This window comes from Taeniopygia guttata, chromosome 4, assembly GCF_048771995.1.
Source record: "Taeniopygia guttata chromosome 4, bTaeGut7.mat, whole genome shotgun sequence".
Classification (NCBI taxonomy): Eukaryota; Metazoa; Chordata; class Aves; order Passeriformes; family Estrildidae; genus Taeniopygia; species Taeniopygia guttata.
This window is the reverse complement of record NC_133028.1, coordinates 22,139,136-22,166,866: the sequence shown is the minus strand read 5'-3', so window position 1 is coordinate 22,166,866 and position 27,731 is coordinate 22,139,136. Positions and strand designations below refer to the sequence as shown.

Here is a 27,731-nt window from a genome sequence, read left to right as displayed (position 1 = left end):
TTGCTCAAAGCTGCATCTGATCTGGCCTTGAACACTTTCAGGCATCCAACAGCTTTGCTGGGCAACTTGTTCCCATGTCTCACCCCCTCACTATAAAAAAAAATCTTTCCTTGTATCCAATTAAATATATCCTCTTTCACTTTAAAACTGTTTCCCCTTGTCCTGTCACTCCAGTCCCTGGTAAAAAGTGTGTTTCTTATAAGCCCCCTTTTAGAAGGCTTCTACAGGCTGAGCAACCCCAGCCCTCTCAGCCTTTTTTCCCAGCACAGGTATTCTAACCCTCTGTTTTCATGACCTTCCTCTGGACCTACTCTAACAGCTTCACATTGTTCTTGTGCTGGGATGCAGTACCCCAAAAGGGGTTTCACTGCTCCAAAAGAGCAGAGTGGAGGGAGAGAATCACCTCCCCAGTAGAAGCCCAAGGCTGCAAGCTTGTGCAGACCCACAAAGCATCTCCAGCCCTAGGTCTAGCTCATTAATACCCAAATTAAAAGCACTGCCCCAGCCTGCCTCCTGAAAAACCATTCCTCTGTCTGTGCCTTAAAGCAAGGAGGAAGCCAGTAAGAAGCAGATCCTTTGTGCTGGGATAATGCTTTTTATCATGCCAATGTCCTCCCTTTACATAACTGGCTCAGGATGAAAACTCCCGTTCAGAAAAGTACTGGGACATGCACATGGAGGCTTGAAGGTATTCACTCCTTCTGATGGGGCATAATTCACTCAACTGGGCTGACTTGAGAGGCAGCTGTCATGTCTTAGAAGGTGTCGTAAACCACCAAAGATTCCTGAAGCACCCCCAGACTCATTTCTGAGGCCTCTTGCCACAGGACTGCACAGTGGTACAGACTGGGTAAAACTTCCTCTCCTTCCACTTCACCAAGGGCTGCTTCCCTGTATCCAGCAATCTTCAAGTTGCTGCAATCTTCAAGTTGCACTGAAAATAACAAGCACAGAGGACTTGAATTCTGGGAGGATAATCAAGCTTAGAAGTTTTGCATTTATAAGACGTATGTAGCTATGGTTGTGAATATTAATGCTACACTGATATCCAAAGCAAATACTGAAAATGCAGAAAAGCCCCATATTAAAGTCAACTGGCAACCTCCAAAAAACCCTCTCTGGCTTTGCAAGCACAGATAAGAGCATGCAATGAAATCAAAACTTCTGCTGTAAAATTAGATGTGCACCAAGTCATGGCAGCAAACAGTGCGAGAGACTCCAAAACTAGAATGTGCATTGAATGAGTTATGCTTAGTTCAGTGAGGCAACAAAAAGGTGCTGTATATAGATATACTATCTTAATGGGTTCATGGTATTCAAAGACAGTCAAGTACACTTTGTATCCCTAGCCTGGAATATGATATATAGTCCCACAGAAAATAGATATTCAACAAATTCGCTGTTTCTTGTTACTTTGGGCCAAAATCCCTAAGAAAGATGACAACTTCTGAATCATCTGCACCAAGTTTGCCAAAGTCTCACCACAGGCTTTAAATAATTCCTGTCAACAGAAGAACTTGCTTTGCAAATCTAAACCCAGACAAAGTTGCATAGTGTTATCAGATTATATGCACACAAAAGAAATAAGTCACCACAAAACAGGCTGTTTCAGATATCAGAATATTACTTATATTTAATTAAAACAAGTTTTGATTGAAATACATTTGCAGTCAACTTTTAGTTCATAAAACTTTTAGTTCAACTGATTGGGTTTTTTTGGTCCATTAAGGGTAAAGGTACTTTCCTTCCAAAATAAGATACTAGAGCCAAGAGTATCCAAAATAACTCTTAAAAGCAGAAGTCGTTATAGTCAGATGTTTGGTTCTAAAACACCTTAACTTTTTAAATAATGCACTTCTAATTCTGCAAAAGCCAATCAAGGTAGTAATTTTGCTATTTTACTCAGTCTGTCGTTGAAGTTTGTTTTTTTCTGGTTGAAAGAAGTGTTTTTCAAGAGCGTTGACCAATTCATCTAGCTCCTTCTTCAGCTGTTCAACATCGCTGGAAAACAAAAATCACATGAACACAGAAAACAGTGAAGCAATAGAAAAGCTAAAATGTATAGTTTTAGTATGAGGAATTTTAAAATCTGTTGCATTGCTTTAGACAAACATTTACTATTAATGCTAAAAGTCTATACATTTGATTTCTTATGGCAATGCACTAATGTTCACTTTCAACTGATATGCATGAAGACTATGAAGAAACATAACTCCACAATATAATCTAAAGTAGTATGGCCAGTTTGAGTTCAGAAGGTCTTCTATTACTAAATGTGACTAGAAGTGTAATCTTTATACTTGTAGCAGTATTCTTAGATGACTTTTCATCTGTGAAAATGTATTACTTTCATTTTATAAGTTAATAATAATCTTTAAGATTGTATGATTTCCAAGGCCACTGGTTAAAGATATAATTACTAAACATAAAAGGGCCTGAAATATATGAGAACATTTTATATTTGATTAAATAATTTTAAAGCAACTATACATATAAAAAAGGGGTGAAAATATTTGCATTTATTTAAGGCAGAATGTTTTTCCTGATGCTGTTTTCTCTGAATGTAAAAACCAAAATTCAAAGAAATTTCAGTGACAAGAATGTGTCAATAAATTTTGCAGATTTGAAGCTTTATACAAATACATTCGCTAAAATGACTTTAGTAATATTTGACCATGGAGAGCTCTTATTTCTCTAAAACAATGCCAAAAAGCCACACAGATTCTGTTACACCAAATGTACTGCTGTATGTGACAATACCTGTTTCCAGGAGGTGCACAAAGTTCAGAATAGTATTTGATCTTTGGTTCTGTCCCACTGGTTCTCATTGTGGCCACTCCTCCATTAGCAAAAGTGAATGTTATCATTTGACTGCTTTTACTAGTAGGAAGTATCTAGAAATATTAAGAATATATTTTTAAAAAAAACTTGGAAGAGACTATATATAAACCCATGACTTGATGTTGGATAGTATAACAAAAACATCAGCTAAAATTATAGTTTAGTTCTGTTTTCTTCAACATTGTGGTCTTGAGATGACAAGGATAGCCTTGCTGTCAGCCTGGAATCTGGTAGAACTGTATCACTGCTAGGTAGCTCATTTCAAATCTAGACAATTTTTTACTGCTAATGAAGTTGAGCTGTCATGGCATTTCCCAGGGGGAAAAGAAATGGAGTCTGTGGAAAAACATAGAATCCAAAGCCACGTCTTAATAGACAGTTTAATTTGCACTCACAAGAAAACAATGCAGACTGCTGTAGCAAGGCAGCAAGATCCTCCTACTGCCCTTCACCAGCTGTCATCTTGGAGAGAAAAACACACCACAAAACCTAACAAAAAACCCACATCCCCTTGGCTTCACTTCCTTTCACCAAGGCAAAATAATAATCACCAAACTAACTTATTTTATGACTCAGTATGTAAATATGTTTAGTGTTTCTCCACAGAATGTTTTAAGTATGTGCATATACATCACATATGATTTACATGTAATTTAGAAAGATACTTACAGCCTTTTGATCTGGCTGGCTGCTGTCATACCCAGTAGTTAGATCCCTTATTCCAGAAACTTTAAATCTACCACAAGATTTTGGGTATGTGTTTTTTCCATCAAAATTTCTAAGGTTGTCAAAAAGCTGTTGAATAACTTTAGGATCATGGCAGATGAAATACGAAGCTTTGGTAATATGGAAGCCGTATCTGTGAAGATGCAATATTAGTGAATCCAGGAAGTAATGTTCTAAGAGCTGTACACCAGACACATTATACAACCTTCCAAAAAGCAACACTGTACTCATGCTCACCCAACTGCAGCATCAGTTCTTGCCCTTACAATTTTAAAAAGGTCTAAACAGCTTAATTATTCCATTTTACATACTTTAAATAAACTTCTGTGCAGATGCCTTTGATTTTTAATGATGAAAACTGAGAAAGTTTACAGCAACACCAGAAAAAAAAAGATACCATTATTGCCTTGAAGTGCTCTAACCACCATAGGAAGGGAAGAGATAGCTTGTTTGAGTGGATTCCAGTAAGTAAAACAAATTTGAGATTGGCTTTTCCAATTACACTTACTGAAGTGTTTCTACTCTCCCATTAAAGTGTTTTTACTAAACCAAACTGTTCTAAACCTTGTCTCTCTACCTTACCTGTTTGCTGCCAGGTAACATGATGCAAAGACAAATGACCCAGTAATACTGACTTTTCAAAATAACACGTTGTTGAGAAACATACAAGCCTGGACTGGTTGTTCAAGTGAGCTCTTGCTACAGATCAAGACTTGATAAATATCCTTGATGGCAGTGAAAATCTGAGGGGCAAAATCTTCATTAGTACTAGGATGTTCACACTAGAAATCTAAATGCTTTCTTAAACAGGGTCATGTTTATACCTAAATAGATATCTTGAAGGTTAATAGTAGTTAAATTAGTCTTAAGAATTCAGTAAGGGAATTAACAAAACCTATCCTGTATCTGAAAGAAGTGATAAGTCTACTAGGACCATGTCCTTTTTCTGATCTGCATTTATTTTGAGACAGATGCCCCTTCTACATTTCCAAAACCAAAACAGTTTCTTCTGCTTCAACTGTAACTCAAAAGGCAAACCTGACAAAAAAGTAAAGTAGTAAGAAGTAGAAAACTGCAACTCTGTTATTAGCCACAAACAAAAATCAAACACATACAAAACAAAACAAGAACCTTCCATCTCATTATCAAACTACAGTTTAATAGGGCAGATTTGTATCCTTCCCTCTATCTGTAGCCTTGCCACAAAGAGTGACTATGTGCAGTGACATCTTACAGACTGCTTTTATGCTAAAGCAGCTCTGAGTCCTCTTCAGTGGCTATGTATACAGCAGAACTGTGGCACAGCTCAATTCCACTCAGTCAAATATTCTGAGGTCAATCTGAAGCAGGTGTTTACTGTATTGGTACTAAAAAAAAAACCAATAAAAAAACCCTCAAGCCAGTGGTTGAATATTCAATTCTTGAATATGCACTTCCAGCTAGTAGCATTTAAGAGAATTCTCACATCAGATGCTGTGTTTGCTGCTCTAGGTATGATTTTCTCTTTCATGCTTTTATATCACACAATTTATCTATGCAGTGTAAGCACTGTTTCCTTCCACTTGTTTCCTTCCAAAAGGGGCAACAAAACAAGCATGACTTGTGCTGCACACAAATGAGAATTCAGGATAGGCAAAACAAGAAGCACAAAGGCTGGAGTTTTTCACAAGTCTCTTTGCAGGTTCCACACTCCCTTGCTAGTGTCTATGAAACATGAAGAGCTGGAGAGTATCAAACAGCCTGTGCTGCTCCCTCCTTTAAAACAAACAACCAAAAACCTATACAAAAACCACTCCTTGCCTCATCTTTACTATTAATTTATTTGAATTCATTAAAAAAGAACAAAAGAAAAAGTAGTGCCTCATATCAAAAGCTCTCAGAGGGGTACCTGGCTGTATACAGCCAAGAGTAATGGCCAGTCACAGCACTTCTGCATAATCAGCTCAAATCTCATTAATCAGGAGCAGAAAGAGAAAAGGACAACCAAAACTCAACAACAATCATCTATCAAAAAAAAGAGACAGAATAATACAATAAAAAGCCTAGCTTTAGAGCCAGCTAGAATTAATCTAATTGTAAGTAGCCCTGCAAGGACAGGAGCAAGCTGGCTTCTTTGCATAGCATAAATAAGCCAGAGCTACTTAGAGCCATTCTGCCATCAACATTTTTGAGTATCTGGCTCATTTAAGCAGCAAGAAGCACCATAATCTCTACAGCTCAGCAATACACCTGGCCAAAAACCTGCCCAAACCTTTCAGAAAAACACAACAAAGATCTCATTACTAATAGAGAATAACTAAGGTAGTTATTATTATATTTAAAATAACTTAAAACAACACAAAGTCATAAATATATTCATGTTCACAAGACAGGAACACTTTCTGAATATTACTATTAGCACAGCATTGTCTTAATAGACAATGTACAATAATCTACATTTTATTTCTTTATAAACTATAGGCTGCTATTGAGTCCCTATTAACCCCACTATGTGAAATTGAGAAAATCTGAAAAATAAAAAATTAAAATTGAACTCACTCATCATAGACAGCTTTCAGCTGCTGAGACAGAGACAAATTCCTGGTTGCCAAAAAGCTGGCCATCTCTGCAGTTATAACAGCAGCACTGACACCATCTTTATCCAGAACAGCAGGACAGCACATATAACCTAAACAATGAACATTAGATATAATTAGACACATCTTTAACAGGAAATAGGAAGGGGAGGGAAGGTTAGCCAAACAAGCTAACCTGTTGAAAGGAGAAATGCTCATTACCATAGTACAGACATTTTAGAGTCAAACGAAAAGTAGAAAAAAAGTATCTTCTAATCAGTGTTAATTTTAATAAGTAAGGTATTTAATGGAATTTCAAGACAGATTTGCATCATATCAGTGCCACATTCTCCCAGGTCCTTATGGAGCTTTCTAGATAGACAAATGCTCCACTGCAGGAACAATGCAAGTATAGCATTGTCTCAAATGTGATTATGTTATACAGTAGTGTAAGGTAACAGTGATAATTATGTGTGAAATTAGCCACATTTTCTCTGGTTTTTGAGAAAATTTTAGGTATTGAGATACTTAAATAGCATTACAGCTTTACAATTTCCTCCTCATTAATTCATAACTTTCACTTGTGGCTTTCAACCATGGCTTTCCAGTTCACAAACGTAATTTGGGGTAGTTTTTACTTTATTTTATTCTCATTTACACTGGGCTTAAATCTGTCAGGTAAAAAAGCTCAAGTTCATGTCTGAAAAAATGCATTTGTTTATCTTTTTTTAAAAAAGCTTATGCAGAATTTGCAGTCCAAATCTGCATAGCCATGCTACTGTACATATATACTTCTAGCTCACAAACTTTGTGCTAAGCAGAGATAGAAAGGTTTTAAAAACTAGTATCAATTAGAAAAATTGATAATTATCTGTTACTCACTGGAAATACACCCATTGCATTGAAGACACCCTTACTACTATTTTTTTACATTTTACTTCATTATGCTAACAGGGTACTGGCAAAGGTTGCCCATAGAAATTGTAGAATATCCTTTCCTGGAGATATTCAAGAACCCTCTGGGCCCAATCCTCTGTAATATGCACTAGGACACCCTGCCTGAGCAGGAAGATTGGACCAAATGACCTCCAACAGTCCCTTCCAATCTCACCCATTCCATGACTCTGCAATTCTGTCACTTTTTGCAGTAGTTCTATTTTCACTATTTTGCAAGATATGAAAACACAACATTCTGTCTCTTACCTATAGCCTCCTCAAATGCAAAAAGAACAGCTTTGCCCTGGTCCATGAGCTGTTTGGCACGGTTGCCCATCCACTTGAAACCTGTCAGTGTTTCCTAGAGCAGTGAGGAGAAATCAAAGGCATTAAAAAGAAAAGCAATGTTTTACAAATACATGACACTTTGTAGGAAAAATGCTAAAAGTACATGGAATAATGTGTAATATGTTGCTTACCTCAAAGTGAAAACCTTCCTTTAGTGCAATTGCTCTCAGGATTTTGGAAGAAACAGTACTGGATAACATGTAGACATCTTTAATGGCATGAGTATCCCTACTGTTATTTTTCCAGCAAGTGAAGATCCACCAGCCTAAAAGAGCTCCTAGTTCATTTCCAGAAAACACTTTCCATTCACCACTACAGGCAAAAAAATATTACAAAGTACATTAAATCAAGGATAATACCAGGGGTAAAAAAGAACCTATTAGTTCTTCTATAAATGAATATTAACAAATAAATCACTGCCTTTGAATTCCATGTAACAGTAACAAGGTATCATGTGTTCATAATGAACAAAAAAATTCCTCCCCCAAAGTATTCTGAAACTGTTACCTTTCTTCTCTATCATACACACAAGCTTTTGCAGTTATCCAAAGATGAAACAGTGATATTTCCAACGTATTTTAAGTAAAACAAAAATGTTCAGCATACAAATTATAAATTCAGTGATTAAGACAAGCACAGAGACATAAAAATACAGTTCTCAAGTGATCAGTATTTTTAGTTGACCTAGTGACAAATACTTTTAATTTAATCACAAATACATCAATTAGTCATTAGGAAGACTGGGGGAAAAAAATCTTAAATGTGTATAAAAGATTAATATGGATGTGTTGCTAGAACAGGAAATAAAAAAAAGACAAATGTCAAAATTGCTAAAAAAGGGGACAGAGACACCTCCAGACTGACAAAACCAAAACCTACAGAAACAGTACCTGTTGTGAAAGAGAAGCAGACTCAGTCTCCTGCATTTATTGATGCCAACAGGCACAAAGCAATGCACAGCAGCAACTTAGTGTAAGAGTGCTGAGAGAGTGTGCTCTACAGGAGGTTCTGTCAAAGAAGAAGTACAGATACTGTAGAAGCCTATATTAATATTTGATTAGTGTATGAAAAGCTACGGCAGAAGTCTGAGAAGACACAGGACTGGAAGTTAGAAGACAACTAAGACTGGCTAAACAACGAGTGTAGAGGTAGCAGAGTGAGAGCACCACACTTTCACTGGTGATGGATGCAATAAACTAACACCCCTCTTCATGTTTCTGGTAGCTCAAAGTTTTCAAACAAAAAGCATGAGTGATTTTGCATTCTTGTTTTAACCCATCATAACTAGAATAACCTTTTTCTCAATGCTGCATTACCAACTGAGGCTGGCAGAGACCAAAACCATTGAAATACGAACCCTCCAGCTAACACTGTCCAAGACACAGCAGAGTGTCCACAAAAGACCATTCTTTTTCCAAAGGCAGAGAAGCCTCCTTAGTTCATGCTGTGAGGCTAATGAGTTTAAAAGCACCCCAAAATCCCAAAGAAAATACTGCTACTTTTAAAGCTACTACTTTAGCTTTTTCGGTTACCTGTTGAGCAAAATGGGTATTGGCACTGTTTCCTTTAACTGGACTTTTGAAATTTATCTAACTGATACAGATTCAACTATTTAATTCACCCAGAACCACTGAGGACACCTAGCAGATGCCCATATCATCCCTTGGGTACAAAAGACTGTTGCCATAATTTTACATCCCTCTTCTGGTCTCATGCACAGGGAATAAATATATGTGGCCCAGCAGCAGATTTTTTTTCTGCTCCTCTCTAAGCTGAAAATCTTGCAGCTTATTTTTACTGAGGATCTATAGTTTATAACTGCTCAGATTAGTCTCTGCTTTATCAAGGTAAATAAATGAGGAACACCACTATTTGTAGATATGATACCAAGTGCTTGAACTTCTGCATTCTTTTATTAATCAGATAAAACCACAATGCAGAAATGCAAACGAGTGTAGACGTATAAGATATCAGAGGGCATGAAATATGGCAACAGCCATATTGAATCAAAATTATAGGTTGCATTGTCACAAATATGAACAATTTATGGTAACCCCGGACTGAGCAAGTCTACCTTTTGTGATCCCCCTCTTTGACTGGGTATGCGAAGATAAATAATGCTCATATAGGTGGTTCTTGAAGGGGAGAGTACAAATAACTACACTGAGAAGTACCAAACTCTGAAAAACTTCCAGATGAAATGCAAATATGTAACATTATATAAAGAGTGGGAAACTGAGCAAGAGAAACACAAATCATATAATGATTAGTAAAATATTTGGTTTAACAGGATTTGAGAAAGAAGATACTCATACTAAAGAACAAGAGATTATCAGGGAACTATACAGATTCTCCTGAATCCAAGTCATTGTTTAATAAACCTAGAATGAAAAAATGTTTATCAGTCTTATGCAAAAAAAATCTAACTGAAAACCTACCTTTGAAAAGGTACAGCACAATAACAACAATTCACATGCTTCTGTGCATGCCTAAACGACAGGAAGTGTCAACTATTTATTCAGGCTTCTGTACACTGTTTAATATTGATCATTATTTCATATCCTGCCTCTACTGTGGTCTGCTTCATATGGTCTTCTCACATTTCTGTGTGTTTTCAATCCAAAAAATTATTACCTTGACTATTCTTCCTCTGCAACACAAGTAGCAAGAATTCTCCAAATGAGCCTAACCTTGGGAGTAAAATATGTCAGTGGTTTGCATTACTTTATTACCATACCTCTCTTGCTTCTCTGCCACTGCCAGTCGATCAGCATCAGGATCATTTACTAAAATGATTCTTGCCCCATCTTTTTCAGCCAAAGCAAAAGACAATGTCTGGAAATGTGGCAAGCAGGACCAGATGAGTGTTAATATCCCCAAATAATATTTTCACTTTTATAGGTTTTAAGTAATTTTCCTAATTTATTGAATCTCAAACACCCAAAATCATTATGTCTCTCTCAAAAACCCCAAAAACTTCTATCCTGGCAGCAGAAGAACATAGTCAGGACATTTAACTTTACATACATCACTCCACTTCTGCAACCCAAATTAAAAGCTACCTAGATTTAATGGGATCCTTCAATAATAAAGTGTAACAAAAATAGTAGCAGAAACTCTAACCGCCTGTCAGGACTCTCCTGTTCCCTCCTGGTGTTGTGTCAGAACAAAAGAGTAGAAGTCTTCCAGAAACAAATAAGAAGATTCTTATTATTATTTTATTTTTTTTAAATAACCATCACTTCGTCCCATGTGCAGATCCTGCCCATTCTGTTAGAGCACAGAACAAAGTACTTGAAAGTTATAGCTAATTACTACCTCACCGGTTCAAAGAGGGTTATGTCAACGAAAGGATACCAGCTAACTCTTCACTAAATGTAAGGTTATGAAACAGATTAAAAATTGACCTTCCACCAACATCTAGCTGTGACTTCCAGCAAAAAGGAAAACACTGAAAGACACCACAATTATTAAGAAAAAATGAAATCTATTTACCAAAACACCTTTGCCTTCTTCAGGATTTGGATACTTCACTGTTGGGAAGTCTGGATCTGGATCTTTCTGCTCCGGAACAGCAAAAGGAGGGCTAAGGTCAAATGCCTTGAATGCCAACTGCACAAATTTATGTCCTACGCCATGCACAGAAGTATGAACAAATTTCAGGTTTGTTTCCTTGTTTATATTCCTGAAATAAAGCATGTTAACAGTAAACTTGGACATGAAAGACTGTACTGCACAAAACTGACTATGTTTGGAAACATACAACTCAGTATTCTATATTACTGTTAAAATAATGAATTAAAGGAGGTCAGACTTTAAAAGCAATGACTTGAAAATTGGCTTAGCCTAATTTTTCCACAATATGAATCACTCTTGGCATCCAATGTCCTAATATGTGCAAATCACTGGAGTAGGAAAGACAGTACAGTCTACACATCCCAAAGAAGTCAAGTGAACAACAAATACAACTGACTAAAGAGACTCTTCATTACCAACTCTAGCATTTAAACCACCCCTAAAAACTGTGAACACAGTGAGTCAACAGTAGCCTGCCCAATTTGAGCACACTCATTTTTAGGAAGTAAGAAGTGTTGGGCATATGTAAAATCATGCAAACTCCTAAGGAGACATTTAATTCCAATTCTGAAAAACCAGTGCAATAGCCCCAGTTTTCTAGTAACTCCTGACTGTTTTTAGCAAGAGTAAGAACATGGTTCCTGGTGCTTAAAATTTCTACATAAAATAAGCAGATCTAAAACATATCTACTACATAAATCAATTTTAACTGTTCACCAAGAGAAACATACACTTCATTTTGCTGAGTAAAGATTTTACTGAGCAAGTGATAGTAGTAGGCTGTCGTAAGGCACCCAAAGCTATCAGGAGTACAAGCAAGACTAGGATGACAGAGCAAGACCTTCTTCATTCCAAAGTGGCTTAACAACCTGGTTCACTGTCTCCCTGAGAATTTTGTTTTAAGGCTGGTGGGCTGTCCATACCAGCTCACCTCCAGCAGCCCCAGTCTTGCTGTGACACTTGGCTGATGCATGACCATGAAAATACATGGAGATATCATCAGCAATTTGCTCACTTTGATGGGTTAGTAGACTTCTGCCAGGAGAGCTTTATGAACTGGCTTACAACACCACCACACAGCTGCCAGTGCAACTCCAAAAGATGACAAAAAGGTACACACAGAACTGGGTCATGGCAGGATTGTGGTCACCCTCACTTCCATCATTTTAAACTTCCCTGATAACACACTAGATGGAATAGCCTGTATTCTTAAAGGAATTAACACCAGTCACCTGTAAAAGCACTGCTTCTGTATGTCTTTGAAATACTCCTTATTGACCAGGGCATATGGATCATGAAGTAGTGGGCTGCTGTCAATCAGTTTGTCATCCCAAGCCTGAGGCCACGGTTCTTGGTTCTGCTCAATAGCCTGAGAAATTCCTTTGTCATGAGGGGAAATGATCTGAGCACCGTTTTCCCAGTAAACCTAAATAAAAAATAGGTAAGTGAGTATTTGATTATTAATCTTGTAAGATAGTTTTGTTATGTTTTTTTGTTGGTAAGGTGGAGTAAATTCACTTGAGTATTACAGTTAATTAGGCTTAGGTAAACCCAAAGTATTCTGTTCATATTCTCAGCGTTTCTTCTCACATCCCATTTTTATTTTATTTAAAAAGCAGTTTAATTCTATCAAAAGATATCAAAATCTATAATGAAACACAAAACAAGGCCAAATCATTTATTGAGAAAACTTCAATTTTTGTATTTTGGAAACAGTCTGTATATGACTGCCCAGCTACTAAATGACTGGTACACAGGCAATTCATCTGTGTTTTTTTCAGTGGATAGCAGATTACAATGGCATCCTGTTTTCTAGAGCGAAGATTTTAATTGCGTTATTAGTTTAACATGATACTAGCTTTAAATACATAGAAAAGATAGATAGACTAATAATTAATTTAGTCTATACCACGATAGGAACTATATAAAATTGCACTTGTTTCTCTGCATGGAAAAAAAAAAAAAGACAGAAAATAGATCACATTAGAATACCTTGTAACCATTGTCTTGTTTTGGATTATGGGAAGCAGTAACCATAATTCCAGCACAAAGCTTCAGATGAGTTACTGTGTATGGCTGTAACCAGAGAAAGTTACTTGAAGTAGAACATGCAACATATTATATATTATGTCTTCTCATGCATATATAATACTTCATAGTATGAAAAGAAAGTCAGAATGTGATTCCTACACCTCGACTCCCTAAAGCAGAAACTAAATAGTACTTGCTCCACTGGACTCCATGTGGCTCAACTTCAGCCCTTGTTTTGTCTCGTGCATTTTTCCATTTACACATTATTAATGTTGTTCCAGATGCTTTGTGCATCTCTAGTGTATTTCTGGAGGGAAGCCAGATGCACATGTTGCCTACTGTGGAATGACTTGAGGTACCCAAGGCCTTCGAGGGTGCCAAGTTTGTTGGGATAATGACCCAAGTCAGCATGGGGCAGAGAGCTGCAGCCCAAGCAGTCTCATCCACACTGCCTTTTGGGAGCAGCCTGGGGAGCAACTACTCCATCAGGGTTCAGAAGATAATTTTTTGGAGAGAGCTCTTATAAATTAGCTCAAAAATATGGAGTGAATTAAAAATGAAGCATTATTCATGAACACAGGTCAAATTTGTGTTTACGCCCGGCTCTTTAATTAATAGTGAAATGCAATCAACTGCAGTTCTTGTAACACGTTAAACTGCACTATGAAGAATTTGACCCTAAATTTAGAAAAAAAATTGTATCAGTATAAGAATGCTATGTAGAAAGTCTTTATACCACTGTGTTCTGTTTGCAATCCTCACTGGAGCAACTGGTATAGGGAGAAATAATTACTTTTAGGACAAGGGCCTAAAGACAAGAGCAGGGCTTTTCTGTGTTGCTCTGGAGACACCTGGTGTTCTGATGGAGGCATCGTGGACACTATCCAACAACCCTTCTGGCAAAATATCACTGCACTCCAACAACTTGCTATTTTGGATCCAGGCAAATATGAGTGTATGTTTCAGACTTCAGACTCCACAGCTATCTGCTGACATTCCACATTCTTCCTTCTCTATGGATGTTGTAAACAATACATAGCTAAATAAGTACAAGACTCTCTGCAGGAAGAGCTTAAAAAGTAAGAACTGGTTTCTGTAGTCATCCTTAATTTAAGTAATGCAAGGTATCTGACAGAATTTGTGTACATTTAAAGCAGATAAAGTAATAAAAAGATATAATGAAAAACCTACCACAAAGGGAGTTGGTATTATATCAGAAAATAGATAAACTGGAACTCCCTGACTGATGAAGGTATTGGCAGCAAGTCTTGCAAACCTAAACAGGAAGAAAAGACACCATGAGAATATATTAATTTTCTTGCCTATTAGTTTCCTGGAATTCACAGCTTTTCCTCCTACCCTAATGCAATTACAAAATCCCAACAAAAACACCGTCACTTATCAATATATCTCAATTATTGTACAGACCCAATTTAAACATGTTCCCTCACTATTCCCAATAGACAAAGCACAACTCTAAGAACTGCTTTGGCATTACCAGTATATAAGACTACTGTAAATCCCATACATTAATTCACTTTACATAAAGAAAATACAACTGAAGTAGATCTGTCATGGATCACACAAGGTAGCTACAAAATCCTGAACACAAAACCTAAGAAGTACCTTTTGCTACTACCTCCACTGGAAAGATGAGCACGAGCATCAAACCCAATCACAACTCCTCTCTTTTTCAGGTCACTGAAATTCTTCTCGAGGTATCTGCAAAATCCCTTAACACAACAACAAATCCACATCATTAACCCAATCTTGATGCTTAATTTATCATCACATTAAGATAATAGCTAAGATGCTGATGTCTTAGGAAGATGAGCACACATAGCATCTCACTGAACTGCTCTGGGATTCAGCTTGTCCAGGACCAATAAACACCAAGAAATACCAGAAACCTTCAAACCAATAGTGTAAACCTATTAAGAGCATTTAAGTACTTTTCAAAATATCAGAATCAACTCTGAACAGGAACTGGTAACACAATTAGTCTGAATTGCAGGTTTTGAGAAATGTTTCAGCTGTCATAGGGCTCACATGAGGAAGAGAACAGCTGGCCAGTGTTTCAGCTTTTTAACCAAATTTCACTCGTAATAATGACATCTTTTTAGCACATGATGCATCACCCCTCCAGGCTGCAGTTATTCAAGGTTGTGGGCTTTTTCCCCAGGTAGATCTACTTTAGGATTCATTTATGTATACATACCTTCACTGCCTTTATGTAAAACCATGTCTAGCGTACACAAAGCTTAACCAAATGTTGGCTACCTTTGGGGTTTTTTTGTAGTTGTTACAACAGCACCGTTACACTTGAGCTTAACTGCAGCTGTGTATAAATTAAATTGCAAATCAAATATGGAAAGTAACTTCTTCTAATAGTTTAATAGCTTCTCTCTGCTTGTTTTCGGAGATCAGCACTCAGCTAATTATAATTTAAATTACTTCTGAAGACTGGAAGAATAGGAGAGAACTTGTACTTTCATGGAATACTCATTTGCTTGCCATAAATCAGGCTCTTCCATTCATATACACAACCAGTTAAGTGAGATAAAGTGCTGAACACAATACCTGGGTTGTCTGGATAATAGTCAAGTCATTCATGTGGGAAATCCCTGCTCCCATGGCAGCTCTGAGCCCTGCTGTGCCAAACTCCATCCGTGAGCCAAAGTATTTCTGCAGTTCTCCAGCATTTCCTTCCGCAAGCAATTGTTTCACGATTGCGTAAGTTTTTGGATTCTGTTGATACAAAATTCAGACATTTTAAATGAGGATTTGTCTTAACGGAACTGACTTTCTGTCCCAGTCTCTGGGTTTCAATATCACAACATGGCACACAACTTCCAGAACACCAGAACTAATGCCCTCTTCTTAATTTTACATCAGTACAACCTCAAGTATTACTTATTTTAGATTTATTTCCTTAAGTGGACTTGATACCTGGACAGCAAAGTGAGTGTGTGTGTGTGTGTGTGTGTGTGTGTATATCTCAGAATTTGGGATGTTAGAAGATTTCCAAGATGTCAATTTTAATGTTTTGTATTTTTAAAAACAAAACAAAAAGCAGCACTTCCACAGTTCAGAGAATTTTTCCACATCACAAGAACTATACTAAACATTTAAGAAACTAAGTTAAGTTAATTATTAAAAAATATTTGTTATTTCTTGTATTTGTTTTGGTTTAGGTTAAATTTGGGGAAAGAACTTTAAAAGGGTTTTTTTTTGGAAAGTAGACTTAATTGGTTTTTTTCCCTTCTCTTATTAATTAGTTTGGGAAGGATATTTTTTGGAGGAAAGTGGAAAAAACTTGTTTATTAAATAAGTAATTTTAAATAATATTAAACAATAAAACTTTTGCTATTCTAAGAGAGAGATAAACTTAGGAAAAAATTTTAGGTTTAGTTTTAGGAAAAAATTTCTTGGGTTGTTGCTGGGCTCACTCAGTCTTTGATTAGTTCTTTTGGCGCTGGAAATGCTGCGGCTCAGGCCCGGCCCGCTGGGCTACAGGTGTTGCTGTTGTTGTTCTTTTGGTGTTCAGTTCAGAGCAGGTTTAGAGAAAGGGAAAAAACACAGTTTAGGGAATTTCTTTGCTTCAGTTAGCTAAAATTAACTAGGAAAAGAAAGAAAGGAGAGCTTTCTCTCGCTGTTTGTTCATTTACAGACGACACAGTCTAGGAGGAGGAATGTGGAGGAGGGAGTGCAGTTCTTGAAAACAAACTCCCGCTTTTTTTTCTCTTTTTTTTACTTTTGGAACAAGTCTTAAAGGTGCAGAACTTATTATTTAATATAGACAGAGCAGACGATTGGGGATAAAGGCATTATACAGTCAACTTAGGACATTTCACCTCTTATCTCTATATCGTCAGCTTACTATTAAAATTAATATATATATATATTCAAACTCTATAAACACATATATTATACATTCAATATATAGTTATACACAGACAATGGCAGTAATATTCAGAAAACAGTGATATTTATACAAAGTTTTTACTCAACAATTAGATCTTTCTGAGGTATACATTGTGTTTTTTCATCTTTTTGTATTATTCACTATGTATAACTTGGTCTCTGTGCAAAGACAATTTCACGAATGGGTTTGTCTGTATTTGAGGCAGAATTGATTTACACTGTTTTTTTTAACAAACTTTTGACATGCACTACTGGGACTTTGTTTCTATTTACTATATGTAAAAGTTGAGATTGGGCAGGGCCCAATCGACTGGTAGAGTTTCGGGTGTTAATTAATCAGGTGGCTTTTGCTAGATTTTGCTTTTAATTTTTGAAAGATCTTTCACTCAATGCTTTTAAGGTGGTTTTTAACAGTCTATTGTATTTCTCTACTTTTTTTGCAGCTGGTGCATGGTAGGGGATGTGGTATACTCACTTAATGTCATGTTTCTTAGCTTAGATGTTAATAAGACTATTTTTGAAATGAGTCTTATTGTCTGATTCAATTTTTTCAGGGGTACTATGCTTCTAAAGGATTTGCTTTTCAAGGCTTAGAATGGTGTTATGGGCAGTAGCATGAGGTACAGGATAGGTTTTTAACCATTTAGTGGTGGCTTTTACCATGGTGAGCACATAACGCTTGCCGTGGCGTGTTTGGGGCAGTGTGATGTAGTCAATTTGCTAGGCCTCCCCATACTTGTACTTGGACTACTGTTCACTATACTATAGGGGCTTTACCCGCTTGGCTTGTTTGATGGTAGCGCATGTTTTACAGTCATGGATTACTTGAGAAATATTGTTCATGGTTAAATTTATTCTTCGGTCTCGTGCCCACTTAAAAGTGGCATTTCTATTCTGATGGCCTGAGGCATCATGGGCTTATTGTGCTAAGAACAATTTTTCCTTGTGTTGTTAATCGAGGTTTGTCTTTGATATTTTTATTTTTGTAGCTTGGTTTATTTGCTGGTTGTGTTGGTGCTCTTTATTGGCTCTGCTCTTGGGGACATGGGCATTTACATGGCGAACTTTCATAGATAGCTTCTCTACCCTGGTAGCAATGTCTTTTTATTCATTAGCAGTTTAAATTGGTTTTTTTTTACGTTGCTAATTAGCTTTTTTTCACTTCTCTAGCTACTTCTACAGAGCATTGGCTATTATCTATGAATCAGTGTAGAGGTAGAGCTTCGGCTACTTTTTTTTTTCAGCAATGTTCAGGGTTAGTTGAACGGCTTTGAGTTCTGCGAGTTGACTTGAGTTATTTTCTTCTTTTGTAGCTTTTGCAATTTGTTGTGTGGGACTCTATACAGCTGCTTTCTATTTTCGTTTCATTTTCACAATGCGGCAAGAATTATTAGTGAAAAGAGCGTAATGTGTTTTTTTTGCTGGCAGTTGGTTATATGGTGGCGTTTCTTTAGCATGTGTCACTTGTTTTTTTTTTTCATCAGCGAGACTAAAGTTTTTATTTTTAGGTTAGTTTGTAATTATTTTTAAAATTTTAGGGCGATTTAGTTTTTTAATCTGGGCGCGTTGCGTGATAAGGGCAATTTACTTGCTCCATGTGGCATTGGTGGCATGGTGGGTAGAGGGAACTTTTGCTTTGAATATTTACCCCAACACTGGTAGTCGGGGTGTCAGGAGGAGTTGTGTTTTTGTATTTATTACTTCTGAGGCGGCTTGGACTTCTTTATAGGCTGCTAAAATTTTTTTTTTTGTTGGAGTATAGTTGGCTTCAGACTCTTTATAGCTCTGACTTTAAAATTTTAGTGGTCGGCTTCGAGTTTCATTAGGCACTTTTTGCTAAAGGCTCTAGGACAAATCATGGCTTTCAGCTGCAGAGTAGAGCACATTTTTTATATTTGGTCTTGTCTTGACTGGGCTAAGGGCTATTGCATGCGCGATTTTTTGCTTGATCTGGGTGAAGGCTTGTTGCTGTTCAGGGCTTCAGTGGAAAGTGTTCTTCTTGCGGGTGACCAGGTAGAGAGGGCTTACGATCTGGCTATATTCAGGAATGTGCATTTTCTAAAAACTAATGGCGCTTAAGAAAGTTTGTGTTTCTTTCTTGTTGGTTGGTGGGGACATGGCTGTGATTTTGTTGATGACATCTGTAGGAATTTGACGCTGTTCATCTTGCTACTTTATTCTCAGGAATTGGATCTCTCGAGCAGGTCTTTTAACTTTGCTCTTCTTGATGGCAAAACCAGCTTTCAGGAGAATTTGGATGATTCTTTCTCTTTTTTTAAACATTTTTGCTGCTGTTTTCTCTTACACAATGATATCATCAATATACTGTAGATGTTCTGGAGTTTCACCCTTTTTTAGTGCAGTTTGAATCAGTTCATGGCAGATGGTGGGGCTGTGCTTTTACTCCTGGGGCAGTTGGTTCCAGGTGTATTGCACGCTCCTTTAGGTGAAAGCAAACTGAGGCTTGCATTCTGCTGCCAGAGGAATGGAGAAAAATGCATTGGCAATATCAATAGTGGCGTACCACTTCGCTGCCTTGGACTCCAGCTCGTACTGGAGTTCCAGCATGTTTGGCACAGCAGCGCTCAGTGGTGGAGTCACTTCATTTAATGCACGGTAGTCTACAGTTAATTTTTATTTTCTTTCAGATTTACGCACAGGCCAGATGGGGCTGTTGAAAGGTGAGTGGGTTTTGCTGACCACTCTTTGGCTCTCCAGCTTACGGATCATTTTGTGGATGGGGATTACGGCATCTCGATTTGTTCGGTATTGCTGGCGGTGTACCATTGAGGTGGCAATTGGTATTCGTTGATCTTCTACTTTCAAGAGTTCTATTGCAGATGGGTTTTTTGATAGTCCAGGTAAGCTGTTCAATTGCTTGATGTCTTTTGTTTTTACAGCTGCTATCTCAAATGTTCACTTGAGTTTCTTTGGGTTTTTGAAATACCTACTTCGGAGAAAGTCTATGCTTAAAATACATGGGGCCTCTGGGCCAGTCACAATGGACTGTTTCTTTCACTCATTTCCAGTTAGGCTGATCTCAGCTTCTACTGAAGTAAAGTCTTGTGATCTCCCTGTCACACTAGCAATAGAAACATGTTTTGCCCCCACATATTTTGATGGGATTAATGTGCACTGTGCACTAGTGTCGATTAAAGCTTTATATATTTGTGGTTTTGATGTGCTAGGCCAACGAATCTACACAGTCCAAAAAATACGGTTTTCTCTAGCCTCTACCTGGCTAGAGGCAGGGCTCTTCTAAGCCTGGTTATCTTTCTTTCTTGGGGCATATGTCTTGGAGGTTCTTTCAAGGGGATCGAAAATATTGTCATTATCATCATATACGGCAGTTTGATTATGAGTCACTGGAGCTGCTTTCTTTTTGGTGAAAATTCCTTTTGGAGTCTTGCTTCTCTTTAATTCACGTACTCGTTGTGCTAGAGCACCAGTAGGTTTCCCATTTCATTTCTTCATATTTTTTCCACAATCACGCAGGAAGAACCACAGCTCAGCTCGTGAGATGTGCCTTCTTTCCCCATCTGGGGACTGTCTGTGTTGGGTACTAGGACTTCTGATTTGTATTGCTGAGACTTGGAGAAAACCTTTTTTCATTTCTTCCCTGAGTTTCTTATGATTTTTTTTTATCTTATCTTTTAGTGTCTGCAGACATGCTTTCACTGCTGCAATTCTGGCATGGGTTGGGCCATGTATAGCATCTGCATATGCTTGGAGCTTCTTTGCCATATTGAGCACAGTCTTTTCACTCTCATTTCGCTTCATTATTGCTGCAGCAGAAGCATATTCTTGTGGCCCAAGTCTTACAAGTTTTTGCTACATCACGGATGTACACGGTACCAAGTTTGGATTTATAGTATTTACATCATTCGAGAAGACAATCTCTGCCACTGCCATTTTTCTCAAGCGTTGGATCCTTTGTTCTATAGTCTTTCACTGGGTCTGCTGCATATAAAGATCATCTGCACACAGGTATCTTTGTGCTACACTTTCTAGAATTTGTGCCCAGAGGCTGCGAGGGTTAGCCCCCCTTATCATTTTTTGGTCAATGACAGGATCATGTGATAGAGATCCTAAATGTCTTGCTTTACTACCATCTAGAATTGTAGCTTCGCCTGTAGCATCCCAAAGACGGACCAACTAACTAATTATAGACTCATCAGGTCGTCGGGTGTAATCCTTTTTTAGGTCACGAAGGTTCTTCAGGGAATAGGACTTAGGGGTGGCTTCTGATCTTGCCTCAGTTGCCTTAACTTCGTCTTTTGTGTCAGTAATTAGCTTTGAGGGTCTTTCTCCTGGATTATCATCGTCAGTCTCTGGCCGGTCGGTTTTGCTTTTTTTCTTCCTCGCAGCGACTGCCAGTGGCTTAGGATTACTGTCTGGTTTAGCTACAGACTGAGTAACTGGGGTGTTGTTTGCAGCCTGAGTGACTGGGATAGCTGCTGGTTTATCTCCTTGCTCCCCTTCTTCTGTCTGCTGGCTTACAGTATCTAGCAGTGTGCGATAAGCATAAGCCAAGGCCCAGCTTATTGCAATGATCTTTTTCTCATTAGAGTCATTATGGCACTTTTCTTTCAGATATTTCCCCACTTCAGCTGGGTTTTGAATTTGTTCACGTGGAAAATTCCACTCCACAGGGTCAGAAAATTCTTTTAGGATCTGGCTCATATTTTCTCATTCTTTACACCACTCAGGATTTTCTACACCTGGGTGAGGGGCTTCATCAGCTTTTCTGGACATCTCAGCCTTCACTCTAGAGAAGCTGCAGGCTGTATAAAGGAAGTTTACCAGAATAGATACCAGAAAGATGGTCTCTTTAACATTCAGGGGAAACTGAACATTTTCAAAAAGTGACATAACAAATTCAAAAGAGAAGAAGGAAAGGAGAGGCTGGAAAACTTCATTCCTTGCTCTTCTTCTAACAAACTGGGTGCAATTACTAATAAATCCCCAGAACATACTACTGGAACTAGGATGCAGGGTAGGACGAAAAAACTATAAACTATACATATCTTGAACAGACTCTAGTATCTTTACAAGCACCTTATAAATCACTATCACCAAGCCCAGCCCAATAGCTATTTTAAACTGTGCTCTTCTACTGTAAAAACTACGTGTAAGGGACAAGAATCCTAGTGACTAGAAAAGTACTAAAACTTCAAAAAAGCCTAGAGACTAGAACCACATTAAGGACTTTAACCCAAGGGACATGAATGTAAGCAACATGGTTATTGACTGCTTTAACTCACTATAAAATAAGCACAACTAACATTCAATCAGTAAAGGAATAAAGGCTTTTTCCACTTTTTTTCGAGCCCCACGTTGGGCGCCAATAAATGTATTTGTTTTGGTTTAGGTCAAATTTGGGGAAAGAACTTTAAAAGGGTTTCCTTTTGGAAAGCAGACTCAATTGGCCCCTCTCCCCCCCCCTACTAACTAGTTCGGGAAGGATACTTTTTGGAGGAAAGTGGAAAAAACTTGTTTATTAAATAAGCAATTTTAAATAATATTAAACAATAAAACTTCTTGCTACTCTAAGAGAGAGACAAATTCAGGAAAAAATCTCTTGGGTTGTTGCTGGGCTCACTCAGTCTCTGATCAGTTCTTCCGGCGCTGGAAATGCTGCGGCCCAGGCCCGGCCCGCTGGGCTACAGGTGCTGCTGCTGCTGTTCTTTTGGTGTTCAGTCCAGAGCAGGTTCAGAGAAAGGGAAAAAACACAGTCCAGGGAACTTCTTTGCCTCAGCTAGCTAAAATTAACTAGGAAAAGAAAGAAAGGAGAGCTCTCTCTCGCTGTCTGTCCATCCACAGATGACACAGTCTAGGAGGAGGAATGTGGAGGAGGGAGTGCAGTTCTTGAAAACAAACTCCCGCTTCTTCTTCCCTCCCTTTCACTCCTGGAACAAGTCTTAAAGGTGCAGAACTTATTATTCAATATAGACAGAGCAGACGATTGGGGATAAAGGCATCATACAGTCAACCTAGGACATTTCTATAGCACTGTTTAAAACAAATTAAACCATAACCTTGTCCCAGGACTGGCTAACACCAGAGATAGCAGAAAAACTAAGCAGACTGGGCAGAAGATAATTTCCAACATATTTGCAGGAAATGCTTGTAAAAATAAGCATAATCCTAGGATGAAAGCCTAGAAACTACAGCTAAATTCTTAAGTAACATGATTAAAGAGTGGCAACAAAAAGGCCATGTCAGACCACAGAGAACAGTGAGGAGCTTCTAACTTTCACTGCTTTTCTTGGGATATTGCTTGCACAGATTCTCTATTGCTAATTACTCTTTTTGTTTCCAGACTCAGGGAATTAGCAATGTCCTGTATGCCTCAACTTTTCAATGTTATGAGACTTGTGAAGTTCAGTATTTGATTTCTGGAGAACTTATAATCCTGACAACAGGATTATCTGGAGAGGCAGCAGGTTGCTCACTGCATGAGCACACTTTACTCTGGAATACAAAGACTCTCATTTCCAAAGGGACACAAACTTGGATTTCTAGGCAATTAAATGAACTTGTAAAAGTCACAGACTTTACTATTTCCTGGGTGACCTAGGTATGCTTACAGCAAAGAAAAGCATATAATTCCAGGCAAAAACAGGAAAAAAAAATTAAACATAAAATCATATATCTTCTGCAGCTTCAGCAAATGCTGCAAACACATAAGTAGTAGGCATTTGAGTAAGTTTGCATACAAAGGTATAAACATTCTGCACATCAAATGAAGACCAGAGTCGGGATGTCCTAACCACTGACCTGTGTATCCACTGCCACAGGACAAGCATAGTTTAAATACATACTGGAAAAGCTAAGGAGCCTTTAGTGCTAATGAACAAGCTGCATAATGGAGAATAAACTAAAGAATAATAAAAATAAAATCCAGCTTCTTGAGTGCAATAAACAATTGGGTACCCCACAATTACTGATTTCCAGTGCAAAAATTACCAATTTACCAGTTCAAGAATGTTGCAACAGACACTTCCTTGTAGACAGCTTGACACAATTATCTATTATTATCGGGTAATTACATTCTGTAAGAATAAATATAATTCTGTGCTGTTATAGAATATATAGGGCAGCGTAACTAAGTTTAGGCTGTTTACAAGCTGACGTCAAATTTTTGCTATAATATCAGGCCTATGTCTCAAAGGTAAAGCCTGAATGACACCATTTGCATCTAGTTTTGTACACTGCCTAGTCACCTTTTAATTTCTCTGTGTGAGCTCTGTGCACATGAGTCATCTCTTAATACTGAAATGAGCATGTTTTTAGGCAGATACCACAACGTTTCTACAGATATTTGACAGACCAGAAGCTGTAATGCAATGCAGAAGGACATCAGGAGCACCCTGCAGCCCTCACAGCCAAGGAGTTTTTTTGTTTGATATTGTTAGAGCAATTTCCCAGGTTTGGTATCCAATGTGAAACTAGAGGGATCCTCCAGTTTTTTAAGTTGGGTTAAATGTACATGTCCAGTGGGCTGCTCAAGTCTTAAGAGTTTCAGTCCATATAATTTTTTAAAGAAAACATGGTTGCATAAATTTAGTTGTTCCCCACTGCCTGCCTCCACCCCACACCAAATAATGATAAAAGCCAGACCAAGTCTGTTCAATATGGCAGAAGGATTTTTCCAGAACTACAGTTATAATTGTTTATAGCTATTTTCTCCTAAGAATTTACCTAATTTTTCTTTTGTGGAGAATGTTATGATGCCATTGTACACAGCTAAGTAAAAAACTAATCTTGGTTTTGGCTTTTTATTCTGCCTAAACAAACTCTTCACAGCATCTCTACCAAAGAAGGATCAAATTGTATCAGAAGGATGAAGTGCTGGCTTTTTCCTTTCTAACTGATTCTCTCAGGTTACGCTTTTTCTGCTCTCAAATTAAACCAGATGTGAGTATGGGAGTGCCATTTTCTGTGAATACAGGCAGACGATTTAATACCAAAATAATATCCATTAGTGCAATTAGCTTGAACATCACCTGGTAACACTTGAGTTATTTACTTTAATCTACACTACAGGAAGCCCAAAGAGTTATCATCAGTAGAGTAGTCCCCACAAGGTTTTGCAGGAGAGGAAAAACTTCTGACTAAACAGATTTTATTTTTACTAAAACCAGAAGCTACCTTCCATTCATAATTCTGTGACTGACAATAGAAAGAATGAAAAATATGCTATTACTGTAATGAACAGAGTGATGAAAACAGCCTGGTAACAGGCAGAGTAATTGTCATGTAGGTAGGAACTTCCAGTTAGGTCAGCAGGACTGACATCAGCCATAAGGGCTTGTTCTTGCAGATGATTATTTTGTAAGAAACATGGGGCTTATCATCATTAAATATTAACCTATCTCTGCACATCAAAAAGGAACTTTTTTTTTTTTTATAGCAGAGTAAATGAACAAGGGTTACATCTGATTCTTCTGTTGCTCAATAGAAACATGCAACAGCTCCCTCAGAAATTAAATACCTCATCATTTTTGGGCAATCAGCAACGGGTATTGCACACTAGTCAATTATTACTGAGTCAAAGATGCAAGTGCTAACAGAGGGCTAAACTTTCAAAAATAAAGATGCTATAAGGTATATTGCATTAGATTTCCATAGAGTTTAAAAGTAATCAGAATAACCAGTTGAAAAGCAAATTATTACACAGAAGACAGGAATATAACTAATGCTGGTGAAGGAAGCTATGTAAATAAGAGGCTCTAAAACCAAACTATTTTCTCAAATTCAATTAAACTGGGGGAAAAAAGGCATAAAAGCTTATTGTCATTTGATGTGATGCATTAGAATTTCTGAAAAGAGGACTAGTTTGGCACTGCTCTATCCTAATAAAACCAGAACTGGGTAATTGGTCAGTTAAACAGTTTACTGATTTAAATTAAGACTCACAAAAACCTCAAGGTACTTCTAATGATATAGTTTACAACCTAGCAAGAATACTAAAAAAGGAGAAATATTGTATGTTTTCACTGGTATTTTTGAAATAAGCAGAAGATGCCTTACCAAACAGGTATGCATGCTACACAATACTCAGAAAGCATTGTTGAGTGCTCAGCCCAGGGGGAGTCAATTTAGTGACTGAAGGGGGGCAATGGCCAGTGTGTTCCAATACAGCCAAATGAACAAATTATATGAAAAATGCAAAGCAAATGTGCCAATAGAGGCCTGCATCTCAGTGGGAATTGCAGCAGCAAGCAACTACATGACCATTGCCAGGACACCACTATGGCAAGATATTTCTTTAGGTATGTGGAAAACACAAACACACAGAAGATTTTACTTCTGCATATAGTGCTGTCAAAATCAAAGGTAAGTCTCAACAGGAAGGGAAGTAACACCTGAAAAAAACAGGACTGAGAGCTTCTGCATTTCCAAGTGTTTTTGAAATGAGCGCCCATGTCTTTTGGGATCAATATTTTGGTAAACAAGAATTTGAAGGTACCAGAAGGTTTTTAACACTGAGAAACAGATAACAAGGCAATGTATGCTGGCCTTTAATAATTTAAGTCTGCCAGCTGCCCTGCGACCGAAGCGGTTCGGAACAATAGAGACAGGGCCTTTTGAAAAAGACGTTCAGTGCAGCTAAAAGCCAGAACGAGCGCCCAGCCGGGATGTTTCTAAACGAAAGCGGCGGCTGCTGCGGCAGGTGACAGAGCAGCGCCGTGCGGGGGGCGGCAGCGGCGGAGCCCCGCAGCCCCACCTGAGCCGGCCCCGGCGGGAGGGGATGGATGGAGGGGGGGAGGGAGAGCAGCCCTGTCAGAGAGCTCTGAGAGCAGAGCCAAAGGAGCAAACGGGTGCTTCTACCGCACCCAAACCGGCACAACGCAACAGCCGGGCGTCCCACCGCGCCTCCTGACCCTTCTCCAGCCCGCGCCCCCGCCGCCCCTCACCTGGTCCCAGAGCAGCCACTGCTCGGCCGCGCGGCGCAGCGCGCCGTCCCCCGCGGAGCCCCGCGCTGCCATCCCGCTCCGCCGAGCCGCCGCTCCGCTCCGCTCCTTCCCTCTTCCGGAGCGCGCCCGGAGCGCGCCCGGAGCGCGCCCGCCCCGCCCCGCCCCGCCCCGCCCCGCCCCGCCCCGCCCCGCTCCGCCCCGCTCCGCCCCGCTCCGCCCGCCGCCCGGGCCGGGGTCAGGGTCTGGGCCGAGGCCACGGCCGGACAGGGCGGCCCCGCCTCCCTCCGGCCCGGCGGGCGGGCTCGGGGCCCTTGCTTAGAGCGGGGGTTTAATAACTTTTTTCCCGGGGCGCTGAATGTTGTCAGGTGGGGCTGCGGCTGCCGCAGCCCCGGGCGGCCCCGGCCCCCGCACTGCGCCAGAGGAGGAGGAGCGTAAATAACAGCGGGAAATCAGCGCTAGTCACTGCCGCCTACGCCGCGTGGCTGGCGGAAAGTAGCGCTGTTGTTAAGAGGGAGTGTCACATTCCACGGGCATTGGACTAAGGCTACTGAGATTCCTTTTTTTATAGCTAAGATAAATGAGGGATGAGCTCGGGAGCACTCTAATTTAGGATAAAGATTATGACTAGATGATCTTTAAGGTCCTTTCTGAAACCTGCTATGATTCTAAAATTTTCATAGAAATAATGAATTGTACAGATACTTGAAAACCTTTCAAAGTTCATTAGTACATTACCAGAATGGACGTCAACAAGAGAAGTGCTACATCACTTGCAAAAATGCTAATGCATATCCTTCAGATAGTCACTACTGATCAGTTAAATAATTGTAATGATACCCTTAAAGAAAAACTGTTAAGATGAAACATTAGA

At 38.7% G+C, this 27,731-nt stretch overlaps 1 protein-coding gene across 1 annotated transcript; it reads right to left on the bottom strand.

Moving 5' to 3' along the window:
* Positions 1–1,606: 1,606 nt before the first annotated feature.
* PGM2 (phosphoglucomutase 2) lies at positions 1,607–26,983 on the bottom strand. The gene is made up of 14 exons (XM_030270904.4): positions 26,861–26,983; positions 15,594–15,761; positions 14,640–14,746; positions 14,205–14,289; positions 12,975–13,058; positions 12,215–12,408; positions 10,902–11,091; positions 10,144–10,241; positions 7,538–7,718; positions 7,326–7,419; positions 6,106–6,235; positions 3,511–3,700; positions 2,761–2,894; positions 1,607–2,001 (listed from the first exon to the last, which is right to left on the bottom strand). The coding sequence occupies exons 1-14, from the start codon at positions 26,930–26,932 to the stop codon at positions 1,899–1,901; spliced, it is 1,830 nt and encodes a 609-aa protein (XP_030126764.4). The 5' UTR covers positions 26,933–26,983; the 3' UTR covers positions 1,607–1,898.
* Positions 26,984–27,731: the final 748 nt, after the last annotated feature.

Bases quoted from the DNA above. Each gene is read 5' to 3' on its own strand.
- PGM2 (XM_030270904.4), bottom strand. From the start codon at position 26,932: ATGGCAGCGCGGGGCTCCGCGGGGGACGGCGCGCTGCGCCGCGCGGCC. The intron at 13,059-14,204 runs GTAGGTTTTTCA...CTCTGGTTACAG, and splicing joins TAATACCAACTCCCTTTGTG to CCATACACAGTAACTCATCT. The intron at 7,719-10,143 runs GTATGGTAATAA...TTTTGCCTGTAG, and splicing joins GTGGCAGAGAAGCAAGAGAG to TGGTGAATGGAAAGTGTTTT.